Below are 13,567 nucleotides of genomic sequence, written 5' to 3' on the forward strand. Positions count from 1 at the left end.
TATTGCTCATTGCAAGACAATCACTTTCCCGGTATGCAAACCCCAAATAGTTGGCAGATGGATATAATATGATGCAATTGGGGGATGTATCCACTCCAGAGAAATCAAAACTTTGAATTTCACAACCACACATTTATTTTGTTATTCACATATTATTTTTATGCTTCTGTTGTCACTTCAACAGAGAATGCCATATCTTTTAGATGTAGATAATATATATTCCTTTACTATATATTACTGGGTTTTTTTTTCACAGGCCTCTACGCTATCTATGTGGCTGTTTACAAGAAGATGTGAAGAAGAAGTGGCCAAACAATCAGGATACACATTCCAGAGTTGTTGGGTAGGCCATACTTCAGTGATTACTTGCATTCATGCATATTTATACCATGCATGAGCCATTTAGAACAAAAATATAGAACATATACTCTGGTTGTTCTACGTCACAGCAATTCGCGTCTATGTCACAACAACGTGTGTCTACGTCACTGGTTCTGCTGTGTCCAAAATATGAGTCAAAACGTTCAAAATTACCACTACTTTGCCCAATTTTTCTTTGATATTACTGGTGCTGGTATAGTTATGTTATTCTCCAATATTTGTCTTCATCCAGTCAGAAAATACTCATGACCTAAGGGTTGTCAGTATGGGTCTATCAATTCATAGTGACAAAGCCCCTTAGGTCACTCATATTTTCCTTGGCTGAACAAAGAGAAATATTGGGGAATATCATCTAAATATACTATAAATACTGGCAGTATAGTGTGTTACTTAATACAATATACCAAGTATTGTACTTATATACAAATGAGCCTGCAATGGTTTCATTTACATGAAATAGCCTACATGTGTTTGTTCCAGACATAAGTCATTACATAAGGCTATGGTTTAAATTTCATACTACAAGTGTCTGTGACTTACTCTTTGTTATCACTCTATTTCATCTACAGGGGGTTTATTTTTCTAAGGCTGATATGTCCTGCAATTATGAATCCAAGGCAATTCAACATAACATCAGGTAAACTCTCTTACTTACTCTGTGTCTGTCTGTCTGTCTCGTCTGTGTGTGCGTGCGTGCGTGTGTGCGTGTGTGTGTATGTGTGTGTGTGTGTGTGTGTGAATGCATGAGTGTCCAGTTTGCAAGAATTGTAAAAATCATGAGAATATTCTCAAAAAACTCATGTCTTTGATGGTTTTTTTCACTTCAGAGCCCCCATCAGAGACTGCAGCAAGAACTCTTACAATTGTTGCCAAAGCAATCCAGAACCTGGCCAATATTGTAGAATTTGGTGCCAAGGTGAGATAGTCATTCTAAGTTGTAGTTACTGGCAGTATTTGTTCATCGTACATAATGAAAGTGGTGGTCAAATATAGAGTGCTGGTACTCTCAGAATTATCATGGCAATGAAAAAAAAGTGGTCATGTCAAGTAGGAAGCACATCAAAACTGACGAAGAAGTCAATCTGTAGTGAGTCTTGGCAAAGGACTTGTGATACTGGATTGTCAACTGACTTTATTAAATTTGTGTATGTTTTATGTTAACTTCATGTTATGTGTAAAGATTATTGTTATACTTAATGGATATATTATGATATGATCATAGTTCACCCACATCAGATTTTAATCAGATTGAGTATTGTCAAGCATACAAATACGAGTTGATAGTGTGGTGATATTATGTACATGAACTAATCTTGGATTGTTTCTCATCTGTCTAGGAATCCTACATGGAGGCTCTCAATCCGTTTATTATCCTCAATAAAGGTCGTATGATTCGGTATCTCGATGAACTTTCAGTAAGTATTAATTTTGAAAATTTCATTCCACCATGCAAGTGTATATTTATATTAACTGTACATATATGAAATGAACACAAGTGAAATCTGTACAAGTATACTTTTATTGCCCTGCCAGTATAGGATTTTGGATTTTGGGATTCACCTAAAAAATGAGGGACTGACATTGGCAAAGTAGAGAAACGACTGGTACTTTTACAGTCACAAACCCAGGGACAGCTCCTAGCGTTCCTAGAAATTTTTGGCAGGACACATACCAGAGCTGAGTGTACCAATATATTATTAGAGGCAGTGAAACACTAAAGATATTTTTATCAAGCTATAGACTAATTTTACATTATGCATACCATGACCAACTTTAAATAATCTGGTTTTTTTCCGAACTCGCAGAGTATTACGGAGTGGCCAGAGATCACCCAACTGGTATGCCCAGATGTTAGCAGAGATCTTGCTGCAATACATCAAATATGTGCATCTCAGATCAAAGAGATACAGCGAATAGGTACCACCAAGGTCAGTATCTAACTAGATTTCATAAACAGTAACCATCACTTAATGATAGTGTCTTTAGACAAGGGTTAAAGTGGCCATTTGGATGAGGATTGGAGTATTTATTTTGAATTTATAAAACATTTTTATCATGGCTTTCTTCTTGAAAAGTAAATGTAGAACAGCATTGACAAAGCCTGTGTTTGTAACTCAACAAATTGCAAAAAGCAAAAAAAAAAGGTGTTAAAAGTTTGTTATTGTACGTACAATAACAAAGATTTTACACATTTGTTAATCTTTTGTAATGTACTGAGTTACAAACAAGAACTTGTCTATGTTGTTTCACATCAATTTTTCAAGTAGGAAACAATGATAAAATCGCTTTATAAATTGAAAAATCCAAAATAAACACTCAATCCTCATCCATATCGACACTTTATGGAATGCTGGTTAAACAGAGAAGGACATATGCTGTTTAAACAGAGAAGGACATATGCTGTTTAAACAGAGAAGGAAAATCTGGTGACACCACCTGCATAAATTTGCATACTTTGTATCATACTTTCATTGTACCATACTGATGTAATCACTTGACATTCCTCTCTTTGACTTGATGGATTTGTGTTTTATATGGCTCAAAAATGTGAAAGTGTAAAAAGTAAATCCAAGCGTAGTTGGCCGTGTTACTGATACGACATCCATGTTTATACTAACCATGTTGATCTTTATTAAGGTAGCATGCACCTCAGAAATAAAAATCATAAATTTTTGCTGTTACTTTGTTTAAGAAAACTCAAACCCAATAGCTATTGAAATTTTTGAAATAGAGGTCATGATAATATCAAAATTATGCCATTGTAGAATTCAATATGGCTGCCGTATGACACCAAGGGAAAATAATATATTTGTCGATTTCCTTGAAAAAAAAATGGGGAAATGTCAAATTTCTTTGATTGTTTCAAAAGAACCACCAACCAGCTTTCATTGATTGGAGAGATTTTAAAAAACTTCAGTATTCAGGGACATTGACCCAAGATCACAAAACATTTGGGTATTAACGTAAGTTTTTCATTCTCACCGTTACAGCCTCATGTGAAGAAGCTTCTACACGTCACAAAGACACTGATACAAAGACAAAAACTATACACCGGAGAAGCTACTTGATGATTGGCTGAATAATGAACAGGAATGATGGGAATTATGCTAATTAGTGTAATGTGACCATCAGCAATGTAGCTGATTGGTCAATGAATGTGCCAATCATAATGAAAATAGTGCCATTTTGCTTATGTAAATTATGCATAACTAATGGAGACTGTGTGTTTCCCCCAACTCAATATGTTTCCTTGCAATATAATTGTAATCATGTAATACAAAAACTAAAGTAGGAATTGGAAAGCTGACTTTCAGGTTTCACGCGATGACGAAATAAATTGTATTGTGAGTAAGTTGCTGGTTGTGTTATAACGGATATTTTTTAGAGATGTAACATTTTTAAAACTGTAATTTTGACACTTTCTTCAATAAGTGTACTGTAACAGTTGTGATTTTTTGTTTGGGAGGGGAGGGGGATACTTTCACCACCCTCCTGTACTGTCATGGAAATTTACAAGAAACATTCTTTGCCATCTTTTAAATCACAATTCATGCATGAGAGTTAATGCATTGAGGTTGTAACTTTTAACCCAAATGGACACTAGACATAATTTGCTGTCTAAGCAATAGAGAAATTATACATAAGCTAAACATGTACACCATACGTAGTCTTTAGAATCCCTAACCCTAATTATAGTTTGCTTCACTCAGAACAGGCCAGTGTGACCTACACTTGTGTGTTGGTCCCAGTGTATTTCAGCCTTGCTAATATGAGTAAAACAGAACAACTTCTCATAACATTCAGTTGTCACAAATAACCTTTGAGATTTGCCATGTTGGAGGCCACATTGGCCAAATCCCCACAATATAGGGCTGAACAACACACTGTATCTTACATTCGAATTGGACATTTGCAGCTAGCATTTTGTTTATTTACAGGATTTTTTTGTTAGAATTCATGTAGTGATTCTGTCAGCACAGAATACCGATCACACATTGTTAAAAATACTGTCAACAGCCAACCAATTTCAACCAGTATGTGTTTGTGGCAATATTTCAGACTATCAGAACTTATATTACTACACATTTCAGATCAGCTTTGAGAATATGTGTTAAGGTTATACCACATTATGTAGAATATTTTAACGATTTTTTTTGTTTCATTTTTATGATTTTTGTTGAAAGAAAAAAAGACACAAAATTACATCTTTTGATTCATGAGGTTGAATTTTAGGTTTATGTGTGCTACAGTGTCTGATGTATGTTACAAGAAATCGCAGAAGTAGTTGGGAAAAATATGAATAAAAAATAGCACGTTATTGGAAAGTTTTTGAAGCTGATCTTAAATTTATAGTAAATGTATGTATGTGCAAAGATTTCTCAATGACTCTGTAAATAGGTTTTGTCTTTCTGCTATTTCACTCTGCATAAGGTCAAACAGTTTATTTGTTGTGCGATTTTATGTTTTCCAAAAGAAAACATATAACAAACCAGACCCTGACAGGTTGTGTACACAGTCCACAGTGATATGACAAAACTGATCGCAGCTTGTTCTCTTCTTCCAAGGGTAGAGTTTTGTTGACTTTCTTTCAGACATGTTAGATTTTTTCTTGAAATGGAGAGATATTAGTTTGCGAAGAAGAAACTGACAACAACCTACTGCTACTACTGTGCTTATATAGTTTGACATTTTCAGGGGGAGGGGCACAGGATGATAGAACAGCCCAATATTTTTAACTAATATTGCTGTACATCAGTGAATCCAACCCATCAACTTTTTTGGTAACCTCGATTTATTTGATTCTTTTTTACTTGCAATATTCACAATATCACACTTAAAAGGCTAATGTTGACAATAAATTTATTTCTCCTCCTCCTAGTAGTGATTTCCCAAATCTTGGTGACAGACAGTATTTTATAATGTAGACTGACAGGAAATCTACATCAGCATTTACATTTCACTGACATGGTGAACTTCAACTGAATTTCAAATATCAAAACAGGTTCAAATATATGGCCAGGAAAAAATACTTACTATTTTGTTGGCGTAGACTGTACAACTGCGTATATTTCCAGATCACTATTGGACATTGTGATTGTTGGATATTTTTTCAAATATCCATGAAACTTGGACAAGTTTTTTTTTTGTTTTGTTTTTTTCAAAATTCTTCAAATGAATATATTTATATAGTAAGTATTTATAGACTAGATGTGCTTTTATTTGAGTTCCATGTTTGGGTTAACATTTATCAAAAAAAAGTATTATATTTAGCAGAAACACTAATTTTAAGGTACCCCGCATGTGGGTTTTGGTTTCTGCAGAGATTCGGAGGGAAAAACTGACATTTTGATTTGGATGTCGCCCCCTAACTCCAGACTGACACTGAGTGAGTAGGTGGCTACCATGGTTACAAGGAGAGAGAGGTGGTAACCCACACAGATTTCAGCCAACATAATAATATAGTGTTGTAGCTTGTCAACCATAATCTCACCAGAGTAATACCTTACCTTTTCCTCCAAGATAAACACATGAAGAACTTTGAAATGTTCTATGATATTGTGTAATGTTCCGCACAATCAAAGTTGGTTTTCAGGGACTACGTTCTACAGATTTCAGTGTTCAAAAATACACATTGTAGTTTCATAGCTTATCTTGAAACATCATGCAGTCGGAAAGTTTGTCGACGGTCAGTGCTTTTATCATCTTCAAAACCATTAAATTTCCTTAGCATTATACACACAACAAGAGTCTGAACAGTTAATTGTTTAATTTGACAGGAAAAAATGTGTTTTGTTCAGAGAAAAAATTAAGGAAAATGAACTTGATATTTCCCTCACCGACATTGAGTGTACTGGGGAAAAGATCAATCTGCAAAAGTCTGGGCATTTGGGCTTTTAATTTGAGGGGGGAAAATTTGTGTTTTTGTTCAGTGCAATGTGTTAGTTCTCCCACACTGTAGTTAAATGTATGGGAAAATTTGAAATGCTACCAGATTTTCCCCCATCTTTTTTTCACAGGGTTCTAAAAAAAAAGCTGAAATCACTGTATTCTACTATGTGAATCACAATTCGTAGTCTGAAAAAAACTTCCACAACTCAAACAAATCTCGCGTCAAGATTGAAAGAAAAATTGAATACATTTATACATGTAGATTCTGAGCTTTGTGAGTTTTGTGAGTCAACTCATCGCTAATTTATATTTTTTGAAATTTTTAATTTATATTTTGCTAACTTTGCTTGTTTTGTACTTGTACTGCGGATATTTTCCGTTGTGGCTTTTTTTTCTGTATGTGTAATGACAATTTATTTCCACTTGTTTACTTTTGACAAAGTATATCAAAATGCCAACTTCCTTTGAAGTGTGGTTTCTTCCACCCTGTATATACCAGTATGTTATTCTGTACACAGTATGTGTGTACCCGTGTAGTGGCTTCAGTCACCAACTGTTTGAAGGGGCACAAGCTGAGTTTATAAACTTCGTACTTGAGTGAAAATACTTGTATAAAACCTTCTTTGAACTATTTTAGTATAATGTTAATGTCGAGATGCATGTCCTGTTTGGCATCGCAATTGTCTTCTGACATTGTTAGAACTGTTGATTGCATAGTTAGGATTTCCACAACATTTTATCGTATGCATAATGAATTACAGTGTATCAAATCGTTTAAACGTTATATCTTGATACCAGCAAGTGATGGTTAAGTATGCTTCAGTAAGTAAAGTGCTGCACGTACCTTTTGAACATGCAGAATAAATTACGTCCAAAAACATAAATTCAGCTTGTCCTCCTTAAAGTGGCCATATGGATGACGATTGGGTATTTTTTTTTATTTTTAATTTACACAAAACACTTTTGTCATGGCTTTCTATTTGATATATGAAACAACAGAGACCAAGTCTGTGTTTGTAACTCACACAGTGCAAATTAGTAATAAATGTGTAAAATGTTTGTTATTGTACGTACAATAACAAACATTTTGCACATTTATTATGCTTTTTCAATTTATTGATCTGAGTTACAAAAAAGGACTTGGTCTATGTCGTTTCACATTGATTTTTCAAATAGGATGCCATGATAAAATTGTTTCATAAATCCAAAATAAAAACCCAATCCTCATCCATATGGTCACTTTAAAGCCCAAGAAGCGGTACCTCGTTTTTATAATCTTTTATTCTTATTTTCAATTAATTTATGTTGTTGTACTTTTCACACGTAGTGATCCAACACTACCGACATTGGGACCTCTCAAATTTATAATGTGTTGGTATATGATAAAATTATGTGTTTTGTTCATATACAGTTTACACATGGACATTAAACCAGTGTGTATAGACATGAATTTTGAATTTTGCTAATTAGAAAATGGATTGAATTGTTTTCTTTTATGGGAAAGGTTGATGCATTTTGCAAAATTTTGAAACATGTTGTTCAAAAATGTTATGGCTTTTTAAGATTCACTTGTTTCCTCATACAAAAGTGATATAACACTTTCATATAAACTTACTGTCCATTTCATTTTAGTGTTCACTGGCTTTGTTTGATACAACCACACTGAAACCAATAAGAAACAGCACATGCTACACTTCAAGACAGTAAGATCGCAATTTCTTGCTACATTTTGTCTGAATGAAATAAACCATTTATATGTACTGTAGCTAGATGCAGACATGTAGGTGCCGATGTTTTGATGTCTGCATTTGATGTCTGCATAGTGTCACGTTAGTTCATTTTATTTAGACAAAACAGAGCAAGAAACTGTCTTCATTCAATCTTGCTATCTTTAAAGTGTAGCATGAAGTTTCTTCTCAATGGTTTCTGCATGGTTGTATCAAACAATGACAGTGAACACTAAAATGAAACAGGCTGTACATGGAACTGATCACTATCAATTTTCAGTGAACTAACTTTAAATATATCAGTATATGATTTTTTTTTTTCGTAGTCTACTTACCGACACAAACTTTAAATAAAACCATTACTTTTGTTATATTTCTCACATTACATTGAGACATATTATTATCAAACTACACACAGTTTTTGCCTCATAAATTATTTTGGATTACCAAACGTTACCTCAAAAAAAGTCTCCATATTTCTTTAAAGTGAAAAACGCATAAATACGTACATCAAGTTAAAAATCTCATTTTAGCTACAGAACCAACCATGTATATATGAAACTAAAAATAAAACAAGTCATTCATGTTCTGGACTGTAGTCGAAATACTATTACTAAGTCAAAAATAAAGTTAGTCTTTATACTGCCAGCATGACTTGATGAATAGGAATTTTTATTTGCTATAAGCAAAACTTGTGTAAAATCCACTCTTTTGAGTAGACATATATAGATACAGAGACAGAATTATTTAGAATTATGGATGAGTCAGCCTAAGAAATATGTGGTTCTCAAATTTGTACTCTTGTTGCAAATCTCGTATTTGAAATCTGTGGTCCATGATGTGTCTGTACATAGTAATCTTTACTCCCAAGGGTAGTGAAGTAAATGTCAAAGGTCAGGTCAAAGGTCAAATATGCTAGATGTCCAGTGACCTTTCACCTAAAACTATATTTTGTTGCCATGGTTTCTAAGCTGCAGATTGTATTGTACTTTTTTTTCTTAACATGTCCTAGGTTCATTTTTTTGTACTGTAAAAGAAATGTTTAGAATTAATGAGACTTTCTGAAAGAGTTTTTTTACCGAAAGATCAAGGTTGTATGTGATTGTGATTCAAGCTGAGCTTGCCAATGTATATGTCGTTGTCCTTGTTCTGCGTTGTGTTTAATGTGTTGATAAGACTTTATGCATGTGAGGGAGACTTAACTTGAATAAATAAAAAAACAAAACTCGAGAGGTTTTCCCAGGCACGGCAACACAACTTGATGTAATAGAATGACTTTCAAGTTTTACTTTTTAATTTGTTGTCTTTATAAAAGTTAGATAACCAAATAAAATCCACATTTTTTTTGTTCACTTTTAATTACCTGTGTCAGTTTTTTGATGTGTTGACCTAAAACTTCTGTCAGTATCTAGATAGTTTATAGGCTAGAGAATTCTTGGTATCTGAAATAGAATATTACTGCCTACCGTAGGCACGCCATTAAAATAATGAACATTCGATTTCTTGATCGACACCGTAACTTCTGCTCCACATGCTACACAAGTCTACCTTATTTGTTCTATTTTGACACCCTAGCATGAGGTAAAAAGTTACTGCAGGTACCAAGAATTGTCATGGTTTCACTATCTCAAATCTACTTTCCAAACCAACTTGTTTTGAAAAAAAGGTAGGCTAGAGATATCAATGTAACATCTGCAATAATCTATATATGAAGTCCAGATCACATAAAAAAAATACTATTACATTATTACTGTTATCATCGTTATTAACTTTATTTAAAACTCAATACAATATTGAGCCAGGCTCTTCTTTTAACTTACATACTATCTATACATGTGGTAACTATAGCCATCTCCACTGTAACCCCTATAGAGTATAAACATTACCATGTTATCTCTGAATTATCATTACACAGAATAGTATTCAGAGTGTGTGTTATCGTCATTTTTTGTTTTCTAAAAAATTCACAGATGAAATACATTTGTATACATTTTAAGAAATCAATTTAATATTTTAATAACATGGTTTTAAATAAGTGTAAAGTTTGTATATCACGACTAACTTATCATGTAACTACTTCTAAGAGCTAGGCTAGGCTGTAAGGTACGCCATGATGGGGGTTGGGGCCCTCCCACATCAGTCAACCCCTTCCCTGAGAGGAGGCTGGTGAGGGCAGAGTGACACTAAATATCTTACAGTCTACCTAACGGCCTGCTAGAAAAGGTCCTATTTCTCATCTACTTAGACCTAAAAAAAATAATTGTTTGGTTCCAGTTACCCAACCCCCACCTACTTTTCTACCGCTGACCCTCAACTTTTTTTTACGTTTCATAGAAAAAAGTAGTAAAATCGCGAACATTGTGAAGTCTCACGAGAGATAGTGGATGTGGAAACTGACATAAACTTAAAAAGACAAAATAAAACCTTTCTTCCAATCTGTAATGGCTGTACATCTGCTAGGAAGAAATAAACAACACAGAGGTCATTTGGAAACAATAAAACCTGAACTAGACACTCGTACATGAAAAAAATATATAATAATAAAAAATCTACCTACCCCACCTATTCTAAAATTGGGCGTAATTGGAACCACACAAAAATTTTTTATTAGGCCTTAGCTACTTCATCAGACCCCAGGACTTCTACTAGAATGTACACTATATGTAAACTACATTATATATTAGAATATGAATTGATACTTGGTAGGTAACTTCATTACTACTACTATGTTATACAACTGCCGACATCAAACCATGGACGAGTCAAACCTGTGACAAACGAGGAAAGTAAACAACTGAATTGGATTAATAACACCTGGCACAGCATGTTGGAAGTACAGAGACTTGTATTACATCCCATCATTTGATAAGAACAGTTTTATGGCCTCTTTACATAATAGTTCATGGTTACAAACAAATGTCCAGTTCCCCTGGCATTTCATATACACATAAAGAGGCCATAACACTGTTCTTATCAAACCACGAAATGTAATACAAGTCTCTGCTATTCCAACATGCTATGCAAAATGATATTAACCCAATTCATTTGTTTACTTTCTCAGGTTCTGTTTGTCCATGGTCTGATGTCAGCAGTTGTATATCAATATGATCTTTCCTTTGTAGAGTCATTACAATGCATAAATCAGTAAAAGAAACTTACTGTACATTATTAGTAAAATATAACATTACATATTACCATGGAAAATTTGCCATCAGCAAACTAAGATAGACACAAACTAAAACTATTGTTGTATGTGATAGATTACACAAAGAGGTTGATAGTGGTGCCTTGGTTATGTTGATATAATTGCATGGTAAGGCAAAAAAAAAAGAATTGTTTCTGGTCAGCATGTGCTTCACTTACATACCCCCTCACATCGGTCTTTCTTTTTCATGTTTGTCTAGCCCATGCAGTCTGCAGATCTGAGGGGAAACACAAAAATAACCCTCCCTACTTCAGTGAAGACAACTGCAGAGTCAATCATGAACAAGCACACACATCTTGCTCTAAAGTACATGTACTAAATAAAAAGAACAGTAACTGCCATAAATAGTAGATTGAGTGACAGGTTTGTTGAGAATTACTTGTAAAAAAAAGAATCACATCGTCACACCACTTTAGACAAAATTTCCTGACCAGAAACAACTTCTTTTTTTGGCCTAATCAAGATAGTGTGAGCACTGAGTGAGGTTGAATGTGCTGCAACTTGAGGAAAACTTGCTATCAAAGATCGTACCCTGCAGTGAGTGTATAATTACACTAATATCCATTGACAGCTTTAATATCAACCATTCTGTAATGATAGTGACTTCTTTTACACTGCATCAAAACTCTGATAGAAGTATTGTGACCGATGGGTATCTTATCTTAGGGTCGAAGTAATTTTTTTTTTTAATTTAAAGTAAAATAAAATAAAATCCAACCTACCTACCCTATTTTCTAAAGTGATGTTATTGGAAACAAATTTTTATTTTTTATTTTTTACCTTTGTGACTGGCAGTTTTTTAATCTGTTAATATGTCATAATGTAATCATAATTTAACAGAGGGTAATTACCAGCACTTTTGTTATCACTATATTCAATTACATAATTACAGAAGTCAGAAAGACAATTATCTGAAATGTACCTCTTTTTATAAATCTGACGACAGGTTTCATCATTCATTTCAACCTATGTATTTTTTCAACCTAAATCTGTTATTGAAATTCACATGAATTCAAGTTCAAAGCTTTGCTTCGTCAAAACAAGTATTCATTGAAAGACATATCCCAATGAGATGTTTTGGTAAAATTCAACAGTACACATATTCTTCATGCACCTACGGTTCCGAGAACATGTGGGGTAAATATGCTATAATCTAATGATGCATATAGCATCTGTGATTGACAATAAGATCGGATGAATTTTGACATCTGACCTTGAAAACTAAGGTCAAGATGGCAACCAGGATAATATAGTTGTAGACACTTGAATTCAGTCCCTTTGTATAACAGTTCTTGATTCAAAAATCTTGTTCAAAATTTGACTGCAATGTGGCCCAAATTGCTAAAAATAAGCAAATCAACAGGCATGCATATGTCAGCTGCAATGTGTAATTATTGTACAAGGTTTGATAAAAGAGAAAATAACATACATTTACTTTGTACAACACATATACAAGAACTTGTGTAGTTCTGACATTTGACCTTGTAGTCTAAGGTCAAGGTCAATTTGTATATTTTCAATATAACCAGGATAACATAAATGCAAAATCCTCAATTGTATTCAGTCTATTGGTTTCTATGGTCAAGTTCATTCAATTTGGATGATTTCAAAAGAAATTTCAGCTTAAGACATTATGGGTATGGACATTTCAAACTGTTAGCTCACTTGATCCAAACAATATACATACACGTATACATCTTTTAACCTGTGTGAATTGCTCTATATATGGCAGTCCTTTAAATAGAGTACAAAATATGAATTGGATTTTAAGGTCAAAATTGACAACCATTCAGTCAAACTAATCCAGCTGTAAATCAACTATATACCAAGTTTGAAGAAAATGGACCATTGAATGGCTGAGAAATACTAAAAGATGGAGAGGGCAGATGAACGGACAGACAGACAGACAGACAGACAGACAGACAGACAGACAGAGCTCATTTCAATAGCACCTACAGGCCTTCTAATTCAGCTTCTAATAAGGAGTGGATATGTACAAAGTTATGCACTGAAATTACATTCTTTGAGAAAAGAACTTTGGAAAATTGTTACAAAAGGCTAAATAAAAAAAAATTGTGTGTTTCTGATAACCCAACCGACCCTAGTTTAAGCCTCCGACTCTAAATTTTTTTTAAACATTTAAACCAAAAAGAAAAGAAATTCTTTGTCTTCTGGACCTTCATGCATCTTTCCACAGTGATGTCTGTACATATCTCATCAAACTATAGTATCACAGAAGGGGTATTCTGACCGACATTTCATTTGGTTTTGGGTCGAAGCAATATTTTTCAAAAATAAAATTAAAAAGCTAAAATAAAATACCAACCTACCTACCCTATTTTTTGAGGCCATGTTATCGGAAACA

The 13,567-nt window shown here is 33.8% G+C and overlaps 1 protein-coding gene across 2 annotated transcripts in view; it reads left to right on the forward strand.

Annotated features, from left to right (window-relative positions):
- The window catches only part of LOC144443899 (ras GTPase-activating protein 1-like), a 33,977-nt gene extending 24,647 nt beyond the window's left edge, over positions 1-9,330 (forward strand). For both annotated transcript variants that reach the window (XM_078133498.1, XM_078133497.1), the window contains exons 19-24: positions 257-343; positions 951-1,018; positions 1,209-1,297; positions 1,719-1,796; positions 2,187-2,309; positions 3,372-9,330. In XM_078133498.1, the coding sequence (XP_077989624.1) occupies positions 257-343; positions 951-1,018; positions 1,209-1,297; positions 1,719-1,796; positions 2,187-2,309; positions 3,372-3,449 (523 nt within the window). In that variant the 3' untranslated portion in view covers positions 3,450-9,330. The remainder of the gene's footprint in view (positions 1-256; positions 344-950; positions 1,019-1,208; positions 1,298-1,718; positions 1,797-2,186; positions 2,310-3,371) is intronic.
- Positions 9,331-13,567: the final 4,237 nt, after the last annotated feature.

The sequence above is a fragment of the Glandiceps talaboti genome, chromosome 12 (assembly GCF_964340395.1).
Source record: "Glandiceps talaboti chromosome 12, keGlaTala1.1, whole genome shotgun sequence".
Lineage (NCBI taxonomy): Eukaryota > Metazoa > Hemichordata > Enteropneusta > Spengelidae > Glandiceps > Glandiceps talaboti.